This window comes from Condylura cristata, unplaced genomic scaffold, assembly GCF_000260355.1.
Source record: "Condylura cristata isolate star-nosed mole 26May11 unplaced genomic scaffold, ConCri1.0 scaffold00002, whole genome shotgun sequence".
NCBI classification, from domain to species: domain Eukaryota; kingdom Metazoa; phylum Chordata; class Mammalia; order Eulipotyphla; family Talpidae; genus Condylura; species Condylura cristata.
This window is the reverse complement of record NW_004567103.1, coordinates 3,719,444-3,730,733: the sequence shown is the minus strand read 5'-3', so window position 1 is coordinate 3,730,733 and position 11,290 is coordinate 3,719,444. Positions and strand designations below refer to the sequence as shown.

Sequence of the window (11,290 nt, the reverse complement as noted above, 5' to 3'; positions counted from 1 at the left end):
TGCAGCCGCTGCGCGACGAGGAGGCCGAGGCGCGGCGCCGCCTGGAGACCCTGATCAGCGCCGCCTTCGCGCAGCACAGCCCGGCTGTGGAGGTGCACACCGCCGTGTTCTGCCCCGGCCGCCCCGACGGCGTCCTGGACGTGCAGGGCGCAGCCAGCGCACAGCACAGGGCCGCCGCGCGCCGCCGCGCGCCCCTCGTGGATCGAGAGACCCAGACTGACGGTGAGGGGCCGTGGGGGTGGAACGCCAGGCCGCGGCGTCGGGGAGGAGGGCGAACTCCCGGGACCCTGGGGTGCTGTGCCCCGCCCGCCGGTCGCCGCCCGTGGCCTGTTAGCGCCGCTGTCCCCGCGCGGCCGCTCGCCCCGTTGTGGGTGGGGAAGAATTTCTGGCCCCCAGAAGTAATCTCACCTCCAGGCGTGCTCACTGGGCCGTCTCCGCGGGAAAGGGCTCGGGTTCACTTAGTTCAGAGGGTTACGGTTCCCACCCTGCCCGCTTCTCTTCCAAGTTTCGCCGCTGTCCGGACAGATGGGGCCGGGTGTGGACCCAGGCCTGCCCCGTTATTCCTTTCTTAAATTTCAGTCTTCGCCTAGGAAGGAGTTAGAGTAGGAACAGGGAGCCAGGCGCTCTTCGGAGAGCTATTCACCTGGAATCTCCAGAAGCTGGTAGCCTGGAGACTGCACACCCTCCGCAGATTTTTTTTTTTTTAATAGGCGTATAAGAACTGGGCCAGCAGTGCAGGGAATCAGGGTGAGAGGATTCACTAGAAACGGAGCAGGAAGCAGAACAGGAGATCTACTGAAATACACTGCTGAGGGGAGCGGCGGGGAGACAGGAGGGGTCCACCACACCATGTGGGTCACCCCGGCTGGTGGGACAGCTCCATAGTGCTGAAACGTTCACCCCTGGCCACCAGGGAGGCCCCTGGCGCAGATTTCTTATTCTCAGTCCTTGAGTGCCTTCCTGCTGCGAAATCCAGGCCTGTGGCCTCATGACCCGTCTGCAGGTCTGAAGGCCTGGCAAAGGACTCTTAAATGAACCCCAAATGCTTTCTGTCTCTAGAAGCCCCTCCAGGGGCACCCGTGGGGAAGGACAGACTGGACAGGGGCGGCCAAGGTCTAGGTATCAAGGCTCTGACCCTCCTGCTGATGAACCTGTTACCCTCCTGATGCGGGTGCAAGAGTCCAGTTGGGGCCCGAGGCCCCGGGGCGAGTGGCCACATCCTGGTGCCGGGATGTGCTGAGGGGCCAGCAGGGACCTTCTGGGTGCAGATTTGAACACCCTCAGGACCTGGTCCTTCCAACCACACTTTACACTCCCTTGGGCCCCTTCCTGCCTCCCTCCCAAATAGCCCTGCCTCCTGGGCTGGCCTGCCTGGCTCAGAAAGCCCCTGCCTAGGGACTATTGTAGTCATGTCCTCAGCCGAGGCTGGAAGCCCCATTCCACCTCACCCCAACTCCCACACTCTGTGGTGACGTCTCCGGTGCCTCGCCCCCTTCACCCACAGCCGCCCTGCCTCTCACGGCCTCCTGCCCACTTTTACCTCCAGCCCTCCGCCGTCAAGCAGCCATGCCACACCCCTTCTGTTGACCTGGCCACCTCTCCCTGCACAGCCTGGGAGAGGGGAATGAGAGGGAAGACAGGTGAAGCCATTGTAACACCATGCAGGCTGTGATGTGGGGTTCAGAGGTGGCGAGATCTGGAAAGAGCTTCCTGGGCTAGGCCCGGTGGTTTTGACAGAGTGCTGCAGGGCTCTGATGGAGGGGCAGGCTCCCCCAAAAGCAGGAGAGTAAAGCTTGTTCACCAGCCCTTTGTTGCTCGTGGTCACTGGTGAGAACTGGCTGTGGGCAGCAGAACGGGCTGTGCACGTGGCCTGTGAGGGGAGGCGTGTGTGCCAGGCCAGGTACGTGTGCCATGCTGGAAGGCTCTGAGCCTCGGACAGTCTCGCCAGATCTATGCCAGTGCCGTTCTCACATCCTCCAGGCCAGGCCTCACCCATCCATGCTTCCTGCTGCTTCTCACTAATGCTTACTGTTCTTAGTAATTCCTAATTCTTATTCATAAGAATAAGCCTGACCCGTATCTCCTCCTAACTCTTATTCATAAGCCTAAGTCTGACCCGTGCCTCCTCCACCACTCTCCTGGTGCACAGGGACTGTTGTCTGCCTCTTTTTGGATCCTTGGCCTAAATGTAGTATTCCTTACATTATGGCCAGCAGGTCTACCCTGAGTTCCTGCCTCTAATTCACATCCACCCGTGCTCCTCAATCAGGGGCAATTTTAAGACACACACACCACACACACATCGAGGACTTTAGCAATGTCTCGCAACTTGGGGAGATGGGTAGATGCAAATGGCCTCGTGTAGAAGGGTTCAGGGATGCTGTATGCTTCATACAAGGCACAGGACCGCCCCCCACAGCCCTCTGCAGAGAATTATCTGACCCAACAGGGAGGCTGAGAAACTCTGATTTTGGATGAGTTAAAAGCCAGTTAAAACCAGTCAAAAGCCTTCAGGTGGCCAAAACTCTGAAATTGCAGGTAAAGTTGCCTCTGGAGTTCCTGACCTATCTGTGTATCTGGGTTAGACTCCTGACCGGGGTTTCCAGTCTCTCTGGCTCTAAACTGAAACCCCCCCCCGACCTCTCCAGGGGGCTCCCTGGCTCTTGACTTCAAGGGATGACTACCCTCCATAGATCTGCCTGCTCCCCAAGCCTTGCTGGGCTGAAGGTCAACCAGGCCAATCAGGTCACCCAGCTTTGTGCATCTGGGCTTTCTTTCTGCTCCAGTCTCTGGTATTTTTTCCTCCTCCATCCTCTCCCTCAAGAGATTTTTCAATCTGTTAAGATCTGTGTAGTTTTCTGACACCCTGCTGCCTTCTGGCAGCTTGGAAAGAAAGTGCCCTGGGTGGGACTCGGGTCAGTGCGCCCCCCCACCACCATCCTCTCCTCCCCCAGCCCACTGTGCAACGTGGAGAGGTCACTGAACTTTTCTGAATCCCAGTTTCTCCTGCAAAAAGAGAAACACTTAGGTCTTTCCAGCCTGTCATTGCCCAAGTCACAGCGGACGTAACCTGGCGTGAGAATTCCATCCAGATGGGTCTGCCCTAAACCCTGCGCTGGGCAAGAGTCGGGGTCACAGGGCACCCGGGCTCAGTGCTAAATACTGACCTTCCTTGTAAAATGGAGAATGTTCTAAGATGAGCACATTTTTATGTTGCAGTCAAGTGTGCAGTTCATGGCTATCAATGCTTTTTCCTCTTCCATCCTATAAGAAAAAAACCCATATCATTAACTCCATAATCCCGACAGGCCTGGCAAGTTTGGGGTTGCAGAGACAGGGTGTCATGAGCTTGAGAAAGGCACGGTTTTCCAAACAGCTGTTTTATTTTCCAGTGGAGGCGTGTATGGTGGGGGCGGGGATTTCTTTGCCAAATGCCGGGGTTCTTACCACAGTTGGGGATCCCCAACCCCTTTTCAAAACGAGGGGAACATATTAGGAGAAAACTGTTTTACATAGGATAATGTGGGGACAACTGAGATGAAGGTTGTGCATCTCCCATGAGCCCTCAAATTTTCATTAATTTTGCCTAAAAAGTCACAAAATGCATGGTAAAGTAGGTTTTCGTGTTTGTTTTTTGGTATGTGGGGAAAGCGGGGGCCAAGCTGAGTGTCACCACGAAGGTGTCTTAGAGAGAAAAGGGACCCAGGAACACACCGGTGGAGAGATGTCTGAAGGACCCGCGCTGTTGAGAATCATGGGGAGCCAGGCCCCTCGGGCCTGGGGTCAGGCGCCCACGGTCTGTGAAGAGCACTGCCCGTCCCTCCAGTAACTGCGAGGAGGGAGGAGAACAGGCTGTGGTGAGCCAGGAAGGCTGTCCCCGAGCCCTGCCAGGAGCCAGCTGGCTTTTGTGACCTCACAGGAGGCTGTGGATGACTGTTCTCTGGGGTCTTGGGTCCTCCTGGAGGCCAGACAGAGCCTCCCCAAGGGCAGGGCAGACGGCCCCTCTAGGAGGGAGCCACCCGGAGATCAGCAGCTCCATGTAGGTCCACAGCTAAGTCGGGAGGACCCACCATGAAGAAAGGCAAGAGGAAGAACTCCAAGGCCCGACGCCGCGGCTCGACGTCCCAGCACGCGAGCTCCGAGTCCACCCCCCAACAGCAGCAGAGCATCGAGGCCAGCCCCCAACAGTCCAGCTGTGGAGCTACGCCACAGCAGACCGCCCCCGGGGCCACCCCACCGCAGCCCAACCCCGGGGCCACCCCGCAGCCGCCCAGCTCCGGAGCCATCCTGGCGCAGCCCAACTCGGGGTCCACCCCACCACAAGCCGATTCCGGGACCAGTTCGCAAACCAGCTCTGACTGTTCCCCTCAACAGCTCGCGACCCAGGCTCCCACCACTACCCCCAAAGTCAGCCAGTCGGCTCGTTGCGTGTCATCCCGGGAAAACAGCTCAAAAGGCTCCCGGTGCAGGAAATCAGGTAGGCAGGCTTCCGGCTCAGGCAGGTGGAGCCTGTCTACTGGCCGAGTGCCAGGAGGGTCTGCAGGCCGGTCTTACGGGGTACGCTGGGTCTTAGGAGCTGGTGAGGCGCTGTTGATGTGTGTCCTAGAGTTGTGCTTGTGGAACCTAGCGTTGTGTGTGTGTGTTCACTGGAGACCAGGAAGGCTGGGTTTTTCTTTTGTTAGCTTCCTGAGTCTCCTTGAAGAGGGCAGCCACATAGATGATTAATATTGGGCTTGCTCAGTCTTAATACCGTGACAGTGATATTCCTTAGCAGTCAGAAGTTCCACGTGGTTGCTAAAAAAAAAAAAAGCAGGGATGCATTAATAGAAACATATGGTATAAGACAAAGGAGGGGATCCTACTGCTTTATGCTGTCCTCATCAGGCTATCTCTGTGAGCTGTAAAAGATGCCTAATAATCCAGTCCAAAGAAGATTATCTGGGTGTCTGAGAGGAGTGGGGGATGAGAGGAGGGGTTGTGGCGATAACTGTTTGGAAGATGAGAATTGGTTGAGGAATTGGAAGAAATCTGTCAGGTAGAAGACTGTGAGTAGACTTGTTACATGTTGTCTTCAGCTATCTGAAGAAGGGCCCATGGAGGGGATTGCCAGGTAAAATACAGGACATCCAGTTAAATTGTCATTTCTGATAAACAACCACTTATAGGTCCCAATACTTTACAGACACCCTGTATTTTTATTTGCTAAGTCTGGCAACCTTACCCAGTGAAGACACTACAGACAGGCAGAAAACATTTCCAGTTACTAGCCCTGTCTGGAAAATGGAATGGCTGTCCATAAAAAGTGATCAGTCTGAATGATCGTGTGATGGGAATTCATCTGGAGTTCAGGAAATGAACTTGCTGCTGCTACTACTACTAACAGCAGTAACCATTTATTACAGAACAGTTACTGTGCACCCAGCACGTGACTGAGCTGTCTGTTAATCTTCTCACAACGGTCTTAAAAGGAGGGTACTTTGACATCACCTCCATTTTATAGGTGGGGAAACCAAGGCTCAAAGAAGTCAACTCACTCTCAAGCAGGCACTGGTCGCATCAAGAGGCGACTCAGCCTATGCTGACTCCAAAATTCTCACTCTTAACTGCAGCTCCTGAGAGGAAGAACACCCTTCTCTGAGCTTTCTCTAGGTCCACTGAGCAGCCACCCTCCCCCCAGGCCACAGCTTATCCCTTTGGCATTTTGGGGACCCAAATGAGCAGTGGGAATGCAAGGTATTGTGACAGTGATATTCCTGTGGTGAAGAATCAATCTGTTCTTAACATATGGAGAGCCATGCTATGCTCCATATTGCATTATAAACACCCACTGCCAGGATAAATATTTCTGGATTTTGACCTTCAAAACCGCATCTATAGAAAACAAAAGCTTCTGTTCCTAAATCTTTGAAAAAACACACATGGCTCAGCCTAGGATGACTTCTACCTGTTGAAGAGGCAAACAGGGAGCAGTGGAGGTTAGGAATGGTAGCGGTAAACACGCTACTCTTCTATTGCAAAGAGAGTATTTTCCCTGTGAGTGGGAAAAGGGATGAAGGCCATTAAATAAAGGATGCTATTACTAAAGTCAAAATCTTCTCTTGCATATAAAAGATGTTGTAGTTCAAGAAAATGCAGTGCATCTGCTATAAAGGCGGTAATCACAGACACTAAGTGTTGATGATAATGTGGGAAAGTCAGAACTTCATACAGTGCTGGTGGAAATGTAAAATGACATAGCTGTGGTAAACAGTCCGGCAGTTTCTTAAAGGGTTACAGATGAAGCTGCAGTATGACCCAACAGTTCCACTCAAGCTAATTATATACTCAAGCTCGTTAAAAACATGCATCCACAGCCAACAAGAGAATTGAACGTTTGTAAATATTTATGCACCCAACATAGGGATACCTAAATATATAAAGCAAATATTAACATACCTAAAGGGAGAAGTAGACAGCAAGACAATCATAGTAGGTGATTTTAATATCTCACGTGCATTAATGTTAGACTATCCAGACAGAATAGCGATAAAGTTTGATCTTACATAACGCATCAGACCAATCAGATACACAGAATACTCCATCCAAAAGAATAGAATCTATGTTAAGTACACATGGAGCATTCTCCAGGATAAGATCATATGTTAGCCCACAAAACAAGTCTTTATTATTGATGTTATTTTTTAGTTCTTTTTTACATGTCTTAATAAATTTAAGAAGCCAGATATTCTATCAAATATCTTTTTAACCAAATGGTAAAAACTGGAAATGAATTGCAAGAAGAAAACTGGACACGACACTTTACAACTATGAAAAACAATTTAGAAGCACCTCAAAAGTTTAAAAATAAAACAACAATGTGATTCAAAATTCCACTATGGGGTATTTATCCAAAGGCAACAGAAACAACTCAAAAAGATAATGCATTTCATTGACATGTTATTTACCAGAGCCAAGCGCTGGAAACAGTTGCTGTCCATCATAAATTAACAAATAAAGAAAATGTGATATATGTACCGATAATATAATGGAATATTATTCAGCCATTTAAAAGGAAATTTTATGTCTACAACTATACAGGTGCACTGTGACAGCATTATGCTAGATAAAATAAGTCAGAGAAAGATAAGTGCCTTATGAGATCACTGTTATATGAAAACTTTAAAGTCGAACTGACTGTCCATCAACTGATGAGAAGATGGATAAATCATGTTGTTTATCTATGCAGAGAAATACAATTTGGGACCAAAAAATGATGATGTTCTCATACCTGTACATCGTGGACAAACGCTATGCTAAGTGGACAGTGCACAAACTGCATGGCCAAACACGTCGTGAAAAGCACTTAACTAAGGGAAAGCAAAGGCTCTCATGCCATACGGGTCGTCCCCAACATGTCTACGAAAAGTAAAGCTATTGGTCAGAACACGGGGGCTGCTCATGAGTGTGAACTCACTTTGGAAGGGGATGATGGTGATTGCACTGCTGTTTTTTGTACTTTTTTTAAAGATGTATTTATTTATTCATATGGAACTGAGCTACAGGCCAGAGGTACAGGAGGTGAGAGGATTCACCAGAGACAGAGCGGGGAGCAGAACAGACAGGCCCAGTGAAATGCACTGCTGAGGGGAGCAGTGGGGAGACAGGAGAGGTCTGCTGTGCCCTGGGGGTCACTCCCTGGCCGGGGATCGAACTTGTGCTGAAGTGGCTGCTGATGGCTTCACAGTGCTGCACTTTAACCCACTTCATCAACAAAGGGCCCTGTTTTTTGCAAAACAACAAAAACTGAGCACTTCAAAAGGATTGATTTTATGGTCTGAGAATTGTATATCTATTTGAAAAATTGTTTAACAACAACAAAAGTCTTACTTTTAGAATTCCTCCCAGCCCCATTCCAGGAAAAGCATCTGCAGTGAGCAGGTGTTCACTGCACCTAAGCTAGAAGTATGTTGCCCGCGGGCTTTGTGAGTTTGCCTGGAAGATTCTGCAGAAACTGGGACTGAAGTAGCTGCAGGAGCGCAGTTCCTGGCCAGAAGTGCCTGGCATGACTGCAGGGGACTTCACCTGCAAGTCCAGTGGGGAGCGAGAGCCAAAGGACAAAAATAGGGGCAGTTTGAGGAGGTGCAAAGGGCTGTACATGGACACACCGGTTGTCTTCCGGGTGAACCAGTGAACCCAGAAACATGGAATGTGGCAGCCCTGGCTGCAGGCGTTTCAGGACAGCCTCAGACACCCGCTGCCTTCACACCTGCCGGCTCCAGGGAGGAGCCCTGAGCTGAGCCAGCATCCTGCACCTCCGTGTACCTGCCTGTGAGGACGCTCGGAGGACGCTCTCTGAGCCTCTGTTTCCCTATTTGTAAACCGAGGAGAGCCAGGGTCCATTCAGTGCCCCACCGTTGAATGAGATGGTGGTGGGCATGCTGGTAGCCTGCTAGGGAGCACCAGCCTTTGGTGTCCTAGGAAGCACCAGCTTATAAAATAGCCAGTGCCCAGGCTGCGCGAGTCCCCTCCTGACTGGCAGGACGTCCCCTGGGCTAGTTCTGTCCCACTCCTTGCTGGGCCCTTAAGAGCCAGCGTACCCCGTGCCGCTGCAGCTGGGGTGTCCGTGGAGGCTTCTCTGTATTCCGGGCCCTCCCAGCCTCCTGGAAGCAGCCGGGCCCTCATCTCTCTCCTTTTCTGTCCACCCAGGGGCTCGAGAGGGCCTGCTGCCCATCTGTTCCTGTTCCGCTTGCCCCGGCAACTCTGCCTGCTGGCGTCACCTGGGCGTGTGCCACAGCCGCATCTTCGATGCCCTGCTGCCTCGAGCCTGGCCGACCATGCCAGGGAGAGACCTCCCCAACCTCCTCACCTTCTACAGGTTCTGGAGGGCGAGGGGGGCTAGAGCCCTGGGGCTCTGTCACCCCAGAGCCTCGCTCTGCCCCCACTGCATTAAGCGTTGCGTGTGACGCCTGGCCCTTTCTGGTGCACTGGGGTCCCCCCTGTGCAGAGAGGGGCTGGTGTTCTTCCTCCCCCGGAATGGCTGCTTCTGGGGGCTCACCTCCCAGCGCGCACACCCCCACGGCCCTCCCTGGGCTCCCCGATATTCAGGAGTTTCGTGATTAAATTCCATCGGCATTCACCTTGTGGCCCCCATGAGAGCTTCGGGTTCTTGGCCTGCATGTGAACTTGGGGACACATACTGGTAGCGACTCACAGCCCCTTTGGTAACAGCAAGACCTCCCCTGCCCTCCAGGGGGCCTTGGACTATTCTAGGGGTCCCTGCAGGAAACATGCCCGCAGACTGGCCTTTCGTGGCAGGGCCCCCCACACCGCTACCTCAGTATCTGTCTTTTTCCTCTCCCCAGAAGCCACCAGGAGAGCCCTGGTGGCCCCCTCCTCACTCCAGGAACAGGCTGGAGGTGCGACCCCTCATTTCCGGGGGAGACCAAGTGCAGGGGCAGGGAGGGCCCCCAGAGCATCTCCGCCTGGGCTCAAGGTCTCACCAGTGTGCACTTGGGGACCTCTTGCCCTGTCCCCAAGCAGACCCCACCCCACTCCTCCCCTACCCTACCCCTCTGCTGTCCATCCTTGGGAGGCGCCTGGTCCCAGACACTGGACAGGGCTGCGTGCTTGGGCGTCCTCCGTCAACATGAAAACACTTCTGCCCACCGCGCCCCCGGTGCCCGCTGGCCTCCAGCATGGCTGGGGTGCCTCCTAGTTGTGATGCAGATCGTACTGCTCTAGGGCCGGCCTCTGGGAGCACTCTGGGGGGAGGACGGGGCGCTCTGCCCCAGGAACTGCCGGCCGCCGGCCAGAGAGGGACAGGAGGCCGCGGCCCCCAGCGCGTCGGAAGAGGAGGCCCCACTCCTGCGCCGGGGTCCGGGCTGACTTTGTAGGGACACTGGTAGCTGAGCGGAGTCCCATAGGACCCTAGGGTCCTCCACGGCTGAAAACGAAAAGGAAGAACCTTCTAGGTGGAGCAAAGGGCCAGAGCGAGGCCCAGAATCAGGAAAGTGAGCGGGAGAGGGCGCCCCTGCCCGGAGCCGCCCGCCGTGGTCTGGAACAGGTGCAGCGGCTCCTGCTCTCCGGCCCGGTGTCCCCCCCCGCCCCCACCTCAGCACGGGCGGGCTCCCAGGGCCGAGACTGCCCGGAGGGGCGCCGGCATGGAGGGCGCCTTTTGAGCCCTCCGCAGTTTCTCCATGCTGCTTTCCTTGCCTTGGGGTGGGTGTAATTTCCTCAGATTCTTCACCCCGAAATGGACGTGCCAGAACCTTCCTCACAGGGCTGTCGTGAGGCCTGAGGAGGATGTCGGTGGGAGGTGTCAGCACAGGGCGGGCGCTGCGTGTCTGGGGAGCTGGCGCCCCCCGCCCATCCGCAGATCCTGGGCATCTTGTGGGGAGTCTTGGGTGGGGGGGTTGTGGGGAGGGCGTGACCGCAAGGGCGAGGGCCTGCGTCCCCTTGCGAGGAGGACGTGAGGGGGGATGGGCATCGGCCCCTGAGGGGCCGGCTGCTGCTCCTGCAGGCGGCGCTCCAGCCCAGCCTCCCCCAACCCGAGTCTCTCTCGTTGGCTTTCCAGAAGACCTGCAAGGAAACACTCCTCCTCTCACCGCAATCCGCGTGCTCCAAGCTCTCGGGACTGCTGCTGTAGCTCTGGGGGCCCTGGGCGCTGCGTATTACATCGCTGAGTCCCTGTGACCAGCCCCAGGCCCGCGGTCCGGCAGGTACGTGGAGCCCCAGGAGCGCCGCCGGGCTGACGAGGCGCGTGCCCCCTCCTCGTGGACGGGCCGAGGGGGTGTTGGTGGTTGGGTGAAGCTGAGAACAAGGCTGGCCTTCGGGGTCATGGGGCATGGCTCTCTGGGGCGCCCTGGACACTCTTGGACTACTCCAGACCCCCTGTGGGGTGGCCAAAGCAGAGCCCCCCACTGCCCTGGACGGTGGAGGGTTCCCCTAGTCATGGCAGCAGACAGCAGGATGGCGAAGAGGAGGGAGGCGACCGGACGGCCATGCCTCTCCCCAGAACCTTCTCCCTGCCCAGAAAGTTCTTCCCCTTTCCCGCCACTTCAACCCTATTTCCGTGTCCTTCCTTTCTGGAAGCCTCCGTCAGCACAGCTGCAGGCGCTCACCTTTTTCATCCGTCTTCTCTACCCTTCCTGTAGTGTTTGTGTGTGGTGTGTGTGAGATGTGTCTCGGCAGCTTCACTGCACCATCCTCAAGGGCAGGCCGCCTGCCCACACAGCGTGGCCACGACCCCTTCTCAGCCCAGGCAACAGCCTGAGAGGCTCCACGGCCCAGGGACGACTGAGAGGGGAAGGCT

General features: G+C 54.9%; 1 protein-coding gene across 1 annotated transcript; it reads left to right on the top strand.

The window, feature by feature from the left end:
- Nucleotides 1–4,071: 4,071 nt before the first annotated feature.
- Nucleotides 4,072–10,691, top strand: SPATA3 (spermatogenesis associated 3). The gene is made up of 3 exons (XM_004674773.2): nt 4,072–4,477; nt 8,686–8,854; nt 10,553–10,691. Exons 1-3 carry the CDS (start codon nt 4,072–4,074, stop codon nt 10,659–10,661), a joined length of 684 nt encoding a protein of 227 aa, XP_004674830.1. The 3' UTR covers nt 10,662–10,691.
- Nucleotides 10,692–11,290: the final 599 nt, after the last annotated feature.